Genomic DNA, 16,080 nt, shown 5'->3' on the forward strand with positions numbered 1-16,080 from the left:
CTATAAAAACTTGTGTTCATTGAAACGTCGATCTAATTTAAAATGTAAACATTATTATTAGTATTTTTTTATACACTATCAAAATGCTTTTTGTTCAAATTATGACCTGGCCGGTTCTCTTTATCAAAGCAGATTAGTTTGAGGTCAAATGAATTATTTTAATGTGGCGATGGCGGAGGTTCTTCGTGACCTCTAGTGAGTCCGCGTGATAGTTGAATGCACTACCGAACTACTCGCCGCCAGCACTCCTTGCAAACATTCATTACATGCAGAAAGCGTTCCTAGATTTTTGATAACCACAAAAAAAGGACTTCGTAAAAGGACACGCGATACATTTATAGTCGGAGGTATAAAAATACTACTCCTCGGGGAAAAGAAAAAATGCTGGTTGAATATAAACAAACTGACGTAGATCATGAATCCCGTTTAAGCAACGCATGCCTCAGGGTTTCAACGTTTCAAACCTGCCTCTACGGGATTAATATTCTACAATAAAATCATGTGTAAGATTTATTTTACTCAGCATCAATTAATCGATGAAAATAACATATGTGAATTATGTATACAATTCCGCTAAATAAACTAAATTGACTCAATAGTTCGAAGTTTGCTTAAGCGTTGCATTTGCATCGGTTAACATATACTGCATTGATGATCCCTCTGAAAACATTAGGCGTGCATGATTTTTTTTTCAGAAACTGAACTTAAAGAATCAAGATATTCTGGAGACCAATCACAAGTTACTCGTAATAGACACTGCTAGGTGAAGAAACTGCAAGGCGCTAACATTCGACACTGAAAGACTGATATTTTAGAACATACGTAGTTCAACGAAGAAAAACAAACTTTTTGTAAACAATTGGAACAATTTAAGATATCAACGTTTACAAACAATGAATTATGGTTACCCTGATCACACCCGCAGGTAGATATAGCTTAAAGCAACCAGTGGGCCTATGTAGCATGTGCAGGTATAGGAAGTATGCATGACAGTACTTATCACGCAACTTCCGTTGAAATGTGGCAACGACACGTGATTCAACTTTATAATTCGAATTAAACTGCCACATTATAACATAGTATTGAAAAATAACATCACTTTTAGAATTTACTACAAAGGAACTATCGGCACAAGTAATTGACGTGGCTAGTTATTGAACGTAGTTATTATTATACATTGCCATAAAAACCACAACAGATTATGACGACAACAAACAATGATCATACATTTAATATTCAAACTAGCGATTTGTGTGGTTTTTACGATTAAAATATAATGTTACTGCAGAAACATATCTGACGAAAACAACAAAAACATGTGTATGTATATTTATTATATTTGAACTGAAGTAATTTTGGTGATATATATGGTTTCTAATAAAATTGACTCCAGCATTTCCAATTTTTTTCAAGACTTAAAACTGATAATCAGGTCCAAATCCCTAGCTGTAAATCTATCAAATGTGGATTTTGTTTTATATTATCATGTCATGTTTTTCAAAATACACAAAAGTCATTGTATACATATTTGTACTAACTCTACGTATGTGTAATTTTTAACAAACGTGTGTACCCATTGTTAATGTACCTACGATGATTCTTGCTTTAAGGTAACGCCCACTTCGTTTAGCATCGTTCGCGGACTGTGAGTAAAATGCACGTAAGATACGAACTCCGTTGACTGAAGAATTGAATTCTACATAGCTAGCTACCTAGGGATATGTTCATCAATAATAAAACGATTGCAAAACGGTATAACTGTATGGAAGAGGAAGGTTTGATATACCCACCCATCAACACGAATGTCTATCTCCTATCTTCTTCAGAACGTTCGTTGTTCGTGTATCGACACCTGAAGCGATTCACACAAGAAATAATTGAGCACATAATCGTATGGTGAATATAAATCGTACGGCAGAAAATCAATATCCTGTATGAGGCCTGTGGCTTACATAAAATGTAAAATGTAGGTCTTTCGGAAGCACTTACGAATCAGAATTGCTGTCTTATGTCCAGGTCGTCCGATAGGCAGTTTGAGGATGAGAAAATGATTATAATTGTCTTTTGTTATTAAAGCGAGTCATCGTGGCTCACTGGCTAGTGCATTCGTTCACAAACAAAGAAACCGCGTGAGTAATAGAAGGAACTGCGTTCTATGACTACCGAGGGGCAGTGTGTAATAAAAATTAAATTAGGTATCTAAGCGAACAATGAAAAGTGTTCGGGTTCGGAAAGTAAATTTCAAGTGGCAGAAAGGAAAATGAATTTTTGGGCGTGTCTAGAAAGCGGATGCCAATCCGAACTAGGACGATTCATCAAATGAATGACAAAACCCATAAAAGTGAGGTCACAAAATATATGGAAGGATATTGAACTCAACAACGAGTGCATAAATCTATATACTAAAGCAGGTCGCAGGAATAAGTATGTTATTATGTAAGTACAGTATGTCGTGATGAAGGAATCGATACTAGTCAATCCATTAATCGCGGGGAGAGCGGAATTATGAACAGTTTAGTTGTATTGCAACTTGAAATGCATATTGAAGGCGAATCAGTAATAAGCTATCTATCGACCTATTTGAAACGGAAATAGTACAAGCTACAATATTCTCTCCATAATTCTTAATAAAAAGTAAAAAATTAATATCATTTTACTGAATTAAAAACAAAGTACACCGTTTGAATGAGCTAGTTTTTAAAATATACACGCTACAAAAGTATTTTATATCGATTACATTTTATATTATTTGTAAACAAATAGTTTAATTTAAACCACAAAAATAATTTATGTTTGATGATTACTTATCAGATAATATACTTTTAACATCTATATTAGATAAGCGTTGCCAAATATTAATAAATTAAATAATATGTATTTAAAATTCAATAAATTTTTATCATTATTTGGTTTAAATGTCATTTATAAAAATAAATTAAAAAGTAATATTGATACATCATACATATTTGATAAAAGCTTTCATTAATTGCTTATTTTAAAATATCGTTTAGTACTTTGTTGACACGTTATTGATCTAAGATAACTCATATGATAAGAATAAGTTTCTATACAAGTAACTGCAAATACTAGACCAGAGATTCCCAACCTTTTGGGCTCATTACCCTTTAGATGTATTTTTCATCTGCTCGCTTCTCGATAGTCAGCGACTTCATAAAAAAATGTATTTATATCATAAAACTTTACTTTTGTATAGCGAAAAACTACTTTTAACTTTAGATTACGCCCCAAGCGACAACGCCCACCGGGGCGAACGATATTCCTTATGTTGAGAATCATTCTACCGGAAGAAGATACGATATGAAAAAAAAACAAATGTAATTTCTCATTATGGTTCATTCTTCGATAAAGTACATATTTGGCACTCGGATAGGTAATTTTTAATTACTAATAAAAATAATGCGTTTTAAAAACAAATACATTTAACCGGGAATAATAGAAGTAAGACATTGCAGCAATATTCAGATAATGGAATGAGTCACAAGGAGTGTGTGAGCGTAACGTCAACACAATACCATTACTCACCAAGTGGTGTGATGGTATAGTAATAATTAGCAATAGTGGAATATTTTCTGACTCTTCGTTGTTATTTGCTAACCGCCATAAACTGAATGCCTTAGAACTGTAAACTGTAAACCCTTTACCTATTGGCCAAAATTCTGGGGTGGATAGAAAAAAAAATGGCGTACGTACAAGAACAGGAGTATTTATTTTAAGTATTATATATACCATGTAAATATACACCAAATGTTTAAGAATTATAAAATTATTTTACTCCAAGTAAGATAAGTTATCACATAATCACTAACCATTCAATTTGACTGCCGAAACGTTTACCGCGATACCTACTTAAATTGCAGTTCAATTATTTCTACCGTTGGGGATACTTGAATTATGCAATTGTATGAAAGGGAATCTGGTTTAGGAGCTAACCGAGATAATACAGTCCGCGTTGGTATGTGTGTGTGTGTGTGTGTGTGTGCAGTCCGCAACCAGGTAGACGGACAAAGCAGAAGGAACTCGGTTTGGGGTTGATGCCGAACAAAAAAACACGCAAAAGGTATGCGTAAAAAAAGACCCGTGTAAAATTGCAGTTCGTGCTATACAATATTATATTCTTCATTCATGTATGGGAATTCTTTAGCCTATGAGATTTATGCAATGAATCGGAATAATCGGCGGGTATGTATGAGGAGATGCATGAATGTGGAAGAGGCGAATAATGTTTTCAAAGACTGAGTAGTGTGGTATTCTCTCTGCCTACCCTTGCGGAGAAGTGGCGTGATAGTTGGTTAGTTGATTAATTATGTAGACCATATATTTCCAAAATCCATGTAATATTTATCTATTTATTACATATTATCGCTATATGTCGTGTGTTTACTAAACATTCCATAAAAAATTAATTAAGATTTTTTTTTCAGTGACGCCTTAAGTTTTAATTCGCGTAGCCATCTTAAAATTATACGTATAAAAATACTAACAAAATGAAAGACTTAACACAAAAAAAAATATTTATACTATTTATTTTATTTATATTTATCAGATGTTATTGTCGTTCAAAAATATAATGTGCTTTCGAAGTTTAAGTCGGAATCCAACTAGATTAATCTTATAACGTGTTACAATATTATTTTTGTTTATTGGAACCTTGAAACGGGCGACGCGTCACACGCGAGTATTTTATTATAGCCTCTAGCCACTGGATAGCTTCAAATACAAAATCTAGAAAATGGAGGCTTCGCGGACTGTGAAACAATGGCACCTGTTGATCGAATCATTTCAGTTTCAAAACTAAATCCACGGCAAAAATATGTTAATTGCGTCGCCATAACATCACTAAGTATGAAGGAAATCCACGCAAGGTACAGTTTATTCATGTTGATGCAAATGTGGGTTGTAGGATAACGCCGTACGCCGAGGTCCGGAGATACAACTTTTTTGTTTGAAGCGCTCATGCCTCGTATTATGGGACCCAATCACAAACAAGATGGCGTTAGCGTGAGAAAATAAACAAGTAGAATTCTTCGCGGAACGAATTTATTTTCAGAGCACACGCTGCTCGGCGGGAAAAGGGTTGCATATGAATCGAATAATTCCACAAAGTGAAATCGAAGTTCACTCGATTACTCTTTATAATTTAGCGGGAAACCACAAACAGGTGGCTGTTGACACGCCCCACACCATTCACTGCACATACCGATGGTACAGAAATAGTACAAAAACTCGAGATTGCTCTTTTATCAAGTGTGCGGATAACCTGACATATCACAAGCGACTTTTCTTAGAGATAACTGAGAATTATTGAGAAATTTAACGCGACATTTTATTCAAAAACTAAAATTTAAACATCAAGTATTCATTTACAATATTCAAACACGGTACTCACTGCGTAAATCAAGTTGCAGAAGAAGAGAGCGTATTTAATGAAACTGGATCCACAGCCCATATTGACGATTCACAAACTATCTTGGAGTCACAAATAAGTTCACTATTAGCTTCGCGGATCCACAGGTACCGGCTATGTGTATACACAGGCAGCGCGCTCTCGACTGACTGCTAGTTCATGCGACTGGAGGACTGGGACAGGCCGACAGGCGCTGGAGGTTGGTTGGAGGTATTTACCGCTTGGATATAGAGCGTTTAGCGCTCGAGTCGAAGTCGGTAAGCAGGAAAATGGTCCCTCCGATATTCGCCTGTATGCTGAAAGCACCGCAAAATGTCACAAGGAGAATTAATATTACCCGAATAAAAAAAAAAACATTAAAAAAATCATAAAATAATTTTACTTTTAAAATATGTGAAATGTAGGACCCAACAATAATTACCGAAAGATATACTGAGATTTAAATTAACGAGAGGTAATAGAGGTATCAACAAGTACATGTATAATTTTAAATTTCTAAACATTCCATTTGACATTTACTTAAAAATAACCATTCCTTTATATACCTCCTAAATTTCTCTCTTTGCGCAGTCTGATATACCATTGTAATGCACGTGTTCCCGGATTCGGTTTCCAGTTTAGTTAACATAGAAAATAATATAATATATTTAAAAAAAATATATTTGAAATACTAACCTAAACCGGTATTTGAATCTATATCTTGCCTTTATGCGGACAACTATCAAGATAACACTGCATCTGTCCAAGTCAGAAATCTATCTACCACTAAGTTTAATCAGAGAAATAAATAAATAACACTTCGGTTTTGAAAATAACGTTTATGAAATAAATATTCGGCGCACAATTCTGGAAGGCATCCATAGGCAGGTTTTCCAGTTTGCGCCTGCGCGGTATCCCGCCCATCTCCTCGTCATCTGATTGGTTTAAATTTTACATTTTTACACGATGATGATGACATAAGCGCTGACATCATTGTCTTCAATTTAGTTGAGCGAAATATATTTTAAAAAATCTTTTCCGCTTAAACAAATCATACATTATGTATATGCCTAGCAAACTAACATGTTGCGGATAAACAGTCGTTCATAGATAGGTCGAGTTGTGGTCCCGTGGCAAGCGTCCCGAAATTTTAGTCAGAAGCTCCAAGTTTGACCCCCACTCTGCCACAACTTGATTCCTGTTGTAAACATAAGCTTGTTTACACTCACCTGAAAATAGTATTTAATTGAAATATTTGTGTAAGAAAATCATAAGAATGCTTTTTTATCTTAACTATCCATAGGTAGGTACGCATTATAAAAACTTCGGAGGAACTCGGGAAGGAAAATAACAACGCAACGCGTTTCCCGCCCAAATTTCTAACGCGTGACGGATGTTGTTCATCTCCATAGAGTAACATTGCACAAATTTGGCTACCTTACTTTTGTGTGATTGATGAGCTGGTCCACTTAAAGATACAAAGTAAAAAATTACTTTAAAATTGTTTGATAAGCGTAATACCAACGTATACAATCAAAATGCAATTTTACAAGAGAATGATTAAAACATTAAGTTACTTGAGTTTTTCGTTTAAGAGAATGTAAATAATTGCAAAATATTTCGTTTTGTTAGTTAAAAATAATTTAATTCATTCGTAATTGTACATAATAATAAAAAAAAGTGTCCATTTATAGCTTGTGATGATGTACTTAGGAGGAGTCGATATACGAGTACAATATCGTTTTGTGTGAATAAAGCTGAAAAAAAAGAGATGTGTAAATAAAATGTCCAATTAAAATACATTTTCAAGATTTCTTAGATTATTTATTCAGAGTATAAAAATCTACATTATAAAAATACACATATAAAGTAACAATAATGTAGAAACCTTTTCTTAAATGCAACACCGTGAATAAAATTTAATAAGTACATACTCGGAAAAACACGCTCGAGTTAAAAAAAACATTGAATAAATAATATTTTGAAATATACCATTTTGCAGTAAAAATCTCAATCTGTGTAAAGAAAAAATAAACACAAAAAGTATCATTGTTTATTAACAATATCTTAAAATAATCATAAAATTGTTCTGTTAATATGGAAGTAATAAATTTAAAAATATAAATTAATGTGTATAGCTTAAATTATTACACTTTAAAGAATATTTAAAATATTATACTTGATTTAACATATCGAATGAAAAGCTTTCTTAAAATTAAAGGAAAAGTTTGATAATGACCTAGAATGGGATTATAATAATAAAACCGAGAATGTTCAGACTGCTGAAGTACCAAGCTGTCAGTGCATTCCCAGGTTTTTCAATAAAAAAAGGTAAATCGGCTCAAAAAATTTATCACTATATTTAGCTGATATATTGTCTCTTGTGACACCCTGTTGTAGGTTTAGTATATAATAATATTAATAAAATAAATATTATAATAATCACAACGGCAGGTAAAATATTATTGTAACACCTTAATCATGAATACGGTACCTATGTATAAGTTTGTAAAAATTTGAAAAAATTGTTCATTGTCATGAAAAACACGTAGGATAACGCCAGTTATCGACATTGCGGAGTGGTTCGGTCAATATAAATTTACAACTAAAAAATGGAAGAGTCAAAATTTTAATATGTATTTAATATCAGGTAATACTCACATATGAAATCAGTAGTGCCAATAACTGGTCATTTACCCTACCTAGTTGTTGTATAATAACACTCGTTACAACTGTTTCTTTACCTTAATGAATACCTATGTATTATATACTCAAACTTTAATCGTGAAACTGGCCCGCGAAATTAATTTCAGTCACATTTTTTTGGTCCATAATTTTGATATTTTTTTTAAAGAGATCAAATATTTTGATACAATATTTTTTGTGAATAGAAATCGTTTATATCCACATAAGTTGTTTGAAGTGGAAAATTTTCATCAGCAATAAAACGTTGACAATATATACTTTTGACAACAACGAATTTATGTATCATTGGTGTATCACACAGGTAAAGTAATTTATCGGAAGGGTATATGAAAGTTTTCGGACAAAAATAGGGCTTAAATAAACTGCAAGTTAAATATCTCATCAGATGTCGTTCTAAACTCGTACACGAATGGACACTAAGGATTCAACTTTCGGAAAGTCAAGTAATACGGATGTTTAAACATGGGCAGAGTGGGTACAATAAACACAAGTGTATAGAGTGATTACTGAGGCCAGCCGACGATAGGTCGTAAGCCTAGTAAACGTCCTAAGACTTGCATATTCCCTTCCCATGTCAATGTAAGGCATCAATAAATAGAACTCGAATGAACCCTTACTTGATGATACATGAAGTATTTGTTTTTTAGAAAGATTTGGACATATTCAAAATATCGCTAAAGAATTTAAAAATAAAAAAAAATACTTATAAAAATTATATATACATATATATATATATATATATATATATATATATATATATATATATATATATATATATATATATATATATATATATATATATATATATATATATATATATATATATATATATATATATATATATATATATATATATATATATATATATATATATATATATATATATATATATATATATATATATATATATATATATATATATATATATATATATATATATATATATATATATATATATATATATATATATATATATATATATATATATATATATATATATATATATATATATATATATATATATATATATATATATATATATATATATATATATATATATATATATATATATATATATATATATATATATATATATATATATATATATGGAAGACAACCGTATTTAATAGGAAAATATACTTTAACTTTAAAGAAAAATATCATAATATGTAAGAAAAAAAACAATATTTTTAAATAACATTTTTCAATTTGAGTCAGCACCATAAGATTTATTTTGTTTACATAAAAATAAACATACAAACTGCCAACATGAAAAAGGCAACATTATATTTTGCGGAAGACAATATTTTGATTCGAGATTTCATAAAATTGCACGTAACGTTATCAACCAATGAATATGTATCATTTTAAAAAAATCCTTTCTTTTATAACATTTTTAAGGAAAACAAATATTAATACCGCTTTTTTACGATCTTCATAATATGCTACTTATTTAATCGAATAAATATATTCTATAACAAAATGGATACATATAATTGAAAGTACCACTAAGGATATAATTTATATTTGGTAACATTATTGTAAACCTTTAAATAACTATAAAATCTTTAAATAACTAAACAAGAGTTAGAACAAAGTACAAATTCTTATGAATTAAATTTACGAGCTTACATACTACATTTTATCAATTGTAATATTGTAAACGTATAAAACTTTTCTTTAAAAACATTGAATAATTTGGCAAGATTCAATATTACGGTGGCTTTTTTACCCGTGATGAGAAATATATATCGCCAGTGGAAAGCCATTAACGCGTCTTGAGCTGCCTAAATTTTAATGCAGGTGTTTGGAGAAGAGTGCATTTTATATAGGCAGAAAAACAGTGCCTACCCAGGGTAGGATTGCTCGCGTTCCATATAGAAACATGACCAGTACCTACTACGCCTTATCCTTATCCAACCCTACTGACTACCCTGATTAAAAACTGTGCACGCCACTGGGTGTATGTATAATGTATACCTAACGGTGCATGGGACATTTAATCATATCGAGGAAAAGTTAAATTAATGAAAAATATTTAAAAAAAACCAAATAGTTTTTTATTACTTTTGTATTAAAATTAAATTCATTTATGGTACGAAAAAAAATCTGGGCTCTTTCTGGTAGAGGAGATTTTTTTTCAACGAAAGACTATAGAAATTACATAAAAAAGGTTAAATTAAAAAAGAATCGTATTGTTTATTAATGTTTTGCATACGATGATTTGCCTTACCACTGTCGATACGTATTATGTAAACTCACAATAAACTTTTATCATTTAAATACAATATAAAAGCATAAAATAAAAATAAAGTAAGTAGGATTTTATGAAAAATCATACTCCGACAAGAAATGCTGAAACATAGTCCGAAACATCCGCGACTCTAGGAAACATATTACCGTTACGATAAAAAAAAAATAAAAAAGATTATGTTTTAAACTAATATATTAGAAAATGAATCTCGTGAATAGTTGGAAACGATGGTTCACTATTACAAAATACATATATTTAAAAAAAAGTCATTTAAGTCGAAATATAAGCCGCTAGTATCAGCTGCCAGATAATTAACACACTTTATTTCGCTTGCCTTATCACTCTTGATAACATGCCCAAAAGTTTGCCTTGCGTTACGATGAAAACAAGGTAAAAGAAAAATATTACATTCAAAAGACTAGGTAAATTTCCGCATACCAAAGCGTACTATGTTATATATAACTCGGATATGGTTGGCGTTGGTATTTGGCAAAATGCAATTATTATTACAGCTTAGAAGTATCAGAAACAAGCATAAATGCGTAGGTTTGTGAACAAAATAACGTAAAAAATATATAAATGTGCCTATCTATGGAGGTGTGCGTGAAAAAAATTAAGATAGATATCAGTGTTCTTATTTTATATGGTTATATACTGTATGTAGATAACCATCAAAATTACATTGAACGTATTTCAACACACATTTCTATGGAATATTAACAATTTTCAATGTTTTACTTAGTAAATACCAATATTTCTTAAAATCTACTGTGACACGTGTTTCAATGCATTCCGCATCATTTTCAAACACCGTATGTGAAGCTAATTCTAAATTTTAGAGTTGGGTCCTTTATTTGTTCCTTATTTTTATTTATTTATTTAATTATTATATATTTTTTATTTCTGATCAGTGGGAACATGGACAATAGGGGGAAGGCTTTAGTCATTGTCATATTATTAATTATAGGTTTATTGTTATTTATATTTTTATGAATTTCTATTGTTTCAAAATGTTACAGTTTATGGCTTTTAGTATTTTTTTGTAAATTTTAAGAAATAGAAATATTTACTAAGTAAAACATCAATTAAAAATGTATAGATTTTACCACAAAGTGACTGCCGAATCAATTAATGAGATTAATAACAATATATTAATATAAAAAAATACAGTTTTTTTATTAAGTATAAGCCATTAACTTTGACTGGCCATATTTACATGAGAGGCTATTTTTCAGTGAATTTCATTCGTAAGTCACATTTATTTCCTTTATATTTCAGTTCAATTGATTTTATATTTTTCATAAATAAAAAATATATATAAAGGTATCTATGAATATAATGTAATTTTTCAGGATTTGAGCCGGAATTGCTAAGGCGTTATTTACGTACATAAGTCGATTATAAGTAAATTCAACATTGCTTTTTTAATTCAGAATAAAACAAATACCCGTTTTTTTCGGTAAGGTAAACATCAAGAAAAAACAAATCGAAACAGATTTCAATTCATGAAAAAAATCCAGAAATATGAGTCAATTTATCTACGTACATAGCGCCTTAGTACTACTTACAGTGAAATATTACTAAACATTTTTGTGTGTACCTTCAATAGTGTACGAAAAAGTAGCACGAAATATTGAATAATACCTGCCAGTAAAATAGGTTTATATATAATATGAAAATACAAATTTTACGGTAGATAACTAACGATATAAAATCACCACCTCGCGCACTTTAATTTCATACCATGTCAAACAAATTTATTAAGTAAATAGGTCGATAATATTGACATAATTTCTACGCGTGAAGTAGTCCTGATACTTGATGGTGTCAAACACCGCAATACAGATTACTTCCTAAAGAACTGTTTTTGATTTAAAATACTCGGTGAAACTTAAATAAATTAAATTAATTAACGGGTTGATATTTTAATCCCTTTATTTTAAGACCAAAGCTGGAACCCGTTATTAAAATAATTTTATTAAGATTGCGAGTGATTTATTGGCAGTTTTAGTTCAGTTAGTACTTGGGGGGCGGCAGCAGGGTGTCGGTGGCCGGCTCTGGGGCTGCTGGCGCAGGCCGGCGAGGGGAGGCGCGCGGGGGGCGCCCGAGGGCGGCTGCCAAATAGAAAGTGCACAGCAAGCCGCTAGCCTGAAACAAGACAAAGGGAATGTGATTTCTCACGTCCAGACAAAACATAGGCACGAACGACTTCTCATTTTCATAAATAAGTACAAAAAGAAAATAATTTGATAGTGCTGGCGGTACGAAGCCATGAATCATCTCCGAAATGGCTGGGTTATGGCGGTATTTAGTAATGCCGGACTGTAACGAAAAGTCCACACAACAAATATGTATTAGGCTGGTCTTACCCTCGTCTAGTCAAAATTACCGGCGCTTAGGACAGTGCCAAAAACCCAATGTAATTAGATTAATACTGTTACTTTTCTAGATTATCAATATTTTTCCTATATTGTTTCCTATACTAAATTGATTGTTAACGACAATTTAAAAAAAAAATAATCCCAGTCCCTTGAGTGGAAACAACACTATATATATATATTTTTTTATCATAAAAAAAATTGACTTGCATACTCATTAAACAATATTGTGGAGAGAATACTATACATTCACTCCACAATATTTTTTACTAAGACCAACATATTTCTCATATTTCGTAAGATATTTCCAAGATATTTCTCATTTTGAAATTTCGTATATTTTCTAATGGTCCGTTCAAGATTAACGTCACTTGACGCATGACCAGACCTTTATTTTTTTCAAGTTTGCCGCCGATAAAAAATAATATTGTAATGGGAAATCCGTTTCACTGAAATACTCGAGTCAGTCATATTATTATCTTTATGTCACCCCAACCTGGAAAAGTTAATACCTACGTCTAATCTTCTAATCGCGTGTAAAAACCAACGCTGTAACGTATATTTAGGGACTCAAAGACATTGGCGTAAAGCGCAAAATTTAAGGTCACAGGAAAAGAGGATAATGTTTCTATTTTGTCAGTAAAAATAGCCTTACTTCAGATCTGGCAATAATTGTATATCGCAGGCGCAGATCGTTGCAATCGGTTACGAAAATGAGAACAAATTTACAAATGTTACAATATAAAGAAATCGTATTATTGATGTAAACGACACACAAATAATACAACAGCTACATTTTTATTTGACACATGCACAGTTGTTACATTCAGCAAATTTATTGATGATGTAGAGATAATGGCACAATAATATATAAAAATATATGTACGTATATACAATATCTTAAATTGTGATAAATAATATTTACACATTATTACATATACTAATGTACAATATATTGATATTTGTGCACATACACCATAGCAATGATTTCTTGATATTACGTAACTAGAAGTCTTTTATTTTAAAGGCGGCAATGAATCGTCCATGAAATATAATAATATATTTTTAAACTTATTATGTATGCATTTGCGTCGTGTGGTAGATATCCTAAATTTTAAAATGATAAATAAAATTCATATTAAAGATACATAATAGATGTCTCAACAAAGACGAAGTATCCCGTTATACGAAGGTAATATGGAAGTCTGAGCATTGACAGGACTAACGGCAGATCATTAAGTCCATGTTGATCAACAGATAGGTTCGCGATGTATAAATAAAATCTATATAAATAAAAATGTAAATGTTCGTTTGTTCAAAATCTTAAATCTTCTTAACTTATTCGCGCAAAACTTTGAAATTTTGAAACAATGACGCACTCGCGCATTTTTTTATTTACCTGTAACAGATGTTATTAGGTATGTGTTACAAGTAAAAATATGTTTTTTAGAAGACATATTTTTTTTAAGTAATGACAGTGCCATCTGTTTAACGTAACAGCTACAAATGCATTACTAAACATTGCTCATGGTGGACGGCATGCTTCTTAACACCTTAATTGTATACCGGCATTGTGAAATTAATTAAACATATTAGAAATGTGTGCCATCATAATGATCAGTAAACTTATGTTTTTCAATAAATTTTGACCAAACACTTCCGATATAAAGAATTCAGAACGTCGGACAATAATACGAAGAAAAAAAAACGTAGACTTATATAACAGTAACTATTCTTTATGTTTATATTTATGGACAAACATTGAATGCTACTTATAATGATAGGTATGTTTGCTTACGTATATAAATTAGTATGTACAAATCATTAACTTAATTTGATTTGGATAAGTGCTTTCCAATTACATATATCGAATCGAGTGTCCCTCAATCAAAACGGATAATCGGTGGTCTACTGTGAAATGTAATGAAATAAAGTCGTACATTATCAACATTGAGTAATCTATGAATTCAGTATAATTTTTTCAACTTAAAATATTTAAAAATTCTCCTTAATAACCGTGTAAGATTTGTATCTTGCGAGTAATACTATATATGAAGGTACTATAAATCATAAATTATTATTATCTACAATATTTTAGATGGATTTTCTAGAAATCAAAAATACGGTTATTAATTTGAACGAAAAAAATGCTTAGGTAGTGAATACACTTCTTGAAATTCTTATACGATTGATGATGTCATTAAATCCGTAAAATGAATGATTGCTTGATTAGAAATTAGGCGATGAAAATATATTTATTTTATTATTGTGTCATTATGTAGATCATAAAATCATGCACAAAATCAAAAAATAAATGTGAGAACCTTAACTCAAATATTTTAAAAACATTTCATTAATTGATTCGGCAGTCGCTTTGTGGTAAAATCTATCCATTTTTATTTTAGGTTTTACTTAGTAAATACGGTGTTTGAAAATACGTGTCACAGTAGATTTTAAGAAATAGTGGTATTTACTAAGTAAAACTTTAAAAAGTAATACAAAATTTATAAATATTACCTAGAAATAAATATATTAAGTAAACTATATACATTTGTCAATTGCATAAAATTTACAATACGACATTCATACTGATTTATCAAAGAATTACTATTAGATAGGTTAATAAAACATAAACGTTTATTTATAAAATTAATTCAATCAAAAGAAAACGCAGGTAAATATAATAAAACAACAATAAATTTTATTCCACTTTAATTTTATTTGACCAATGAACGGATTTCGTCGTCATCATTCAGGCTGGATCTGTAAGATTGTCAGAATGTCATCAAAATGGTAGCAATCCGATGATATCGGTAACGGCGAAACGCGGTCAATGGATAAATAAAATAAAATGAAAAAAAACTGTACAGTTGTTGTTTTTATCATATAAAATGCAGTTCTACAAAGAGATGTCAGTACAAAGCTTAAATCTAGTAGATAAAAATATGTAACACACACGAGAGTGAACTTTTCAGCTCGTTCTTGTACAGTCATGGAGTAAGAGGAAATCAATAATGCACTTCCTATCATTTAAATTTTAATTACTTAAATCCAACGACGCATAAATGTAATAAATAATCATATAGTTCATTGGAGGTCAGGTGGTATTGAAGATTGGTACAGACGCTCATCTTTAGTCTCGAGTCTTGACCATAGCACATAGCAACTGGTAATTTTAATTACGTCTGTTGCAGCTAATCGCGTGACAGTGCGTCATATTACGTAACTGAATCTAGAAACTGCGGAATGATTCACGTCCTTCTTATCGTCACTCACATCCTTGAGATCATGGTTAAACCGCATATGTACGTAGTGATTAGTTGCCTACGTAAATTTCC

General features: G+C 30.8%; 2 protein-coding genes across 5 annotated transcripts in view; both read right to left on the bottom strand.

Moving 5' to 3' along the window:
• Positions 1-5,572, bottom strand: part of LOC148306560 (23 kDa integral membrane protein-like) — a 29,249-nt gene extending 23,677 nt beyond the window's left edge. For both annotated transcript variants that reach the window (XM_088264805.1, XM_088264804.1), the window contains exon 1: positions 5,408-5,572. In XM_088264805.1, the coding sequence (XP_088120931.1) occupies positions 5,408-5,467 (60 nt within the window). In that variant the 5' untranslated portion in view covers positions 5,468-5,572. The remainder of the gene's footprint in view (positions 1-5,407) is intronic.
• Positions 1-16,080, bottom strand: part of LOC148306559 (leukocyte surface antigen CD53-like) — a 234,979-nt gene that overhangs the window by 202,168 nt on the left and 16,731 nt on the right. Inside the window, exon 6 of one of the 3 annotated variants that reach the window (XM_088264802.1) lies at positions 11,258-12,512. The exons of 1 other annotated variant lie outside the window; for it this stretch is intronic. In XM_088264802.1, the coding sequence (XP_088120928.1) occupies positions 12,381-12,512 (132 nt within the window). In that variant the 3' untranslated portion in view covers positions 11,258-12,380. Of the gene's footprint in view, positions 1-11,257; positions 12,513-16,080 lie in introns of those variants that run through there. One more of the 3 variants, XM_088264801.1, reaches the window with a different exon arrangement.

The sequence above is a fragment of the Brachycentrus maculatus genome, unplaced genomic scaffold (assembly GCF_059751285.1).
Source record: "Brachycentrus maculatus isolate JH-2025_06_01 unplaced genomic scaffold, ASM5975128v1 h1tg000238l, whole genome shotgun sequence".
NCBI classification, from domain to species: domain Eukaryota; kingdom Metazoa; phylum Arthropoda; class Insecta; order Trichoptera; family Brachycentridae; genus Brachycentrus; species Brachycentrus maculatus.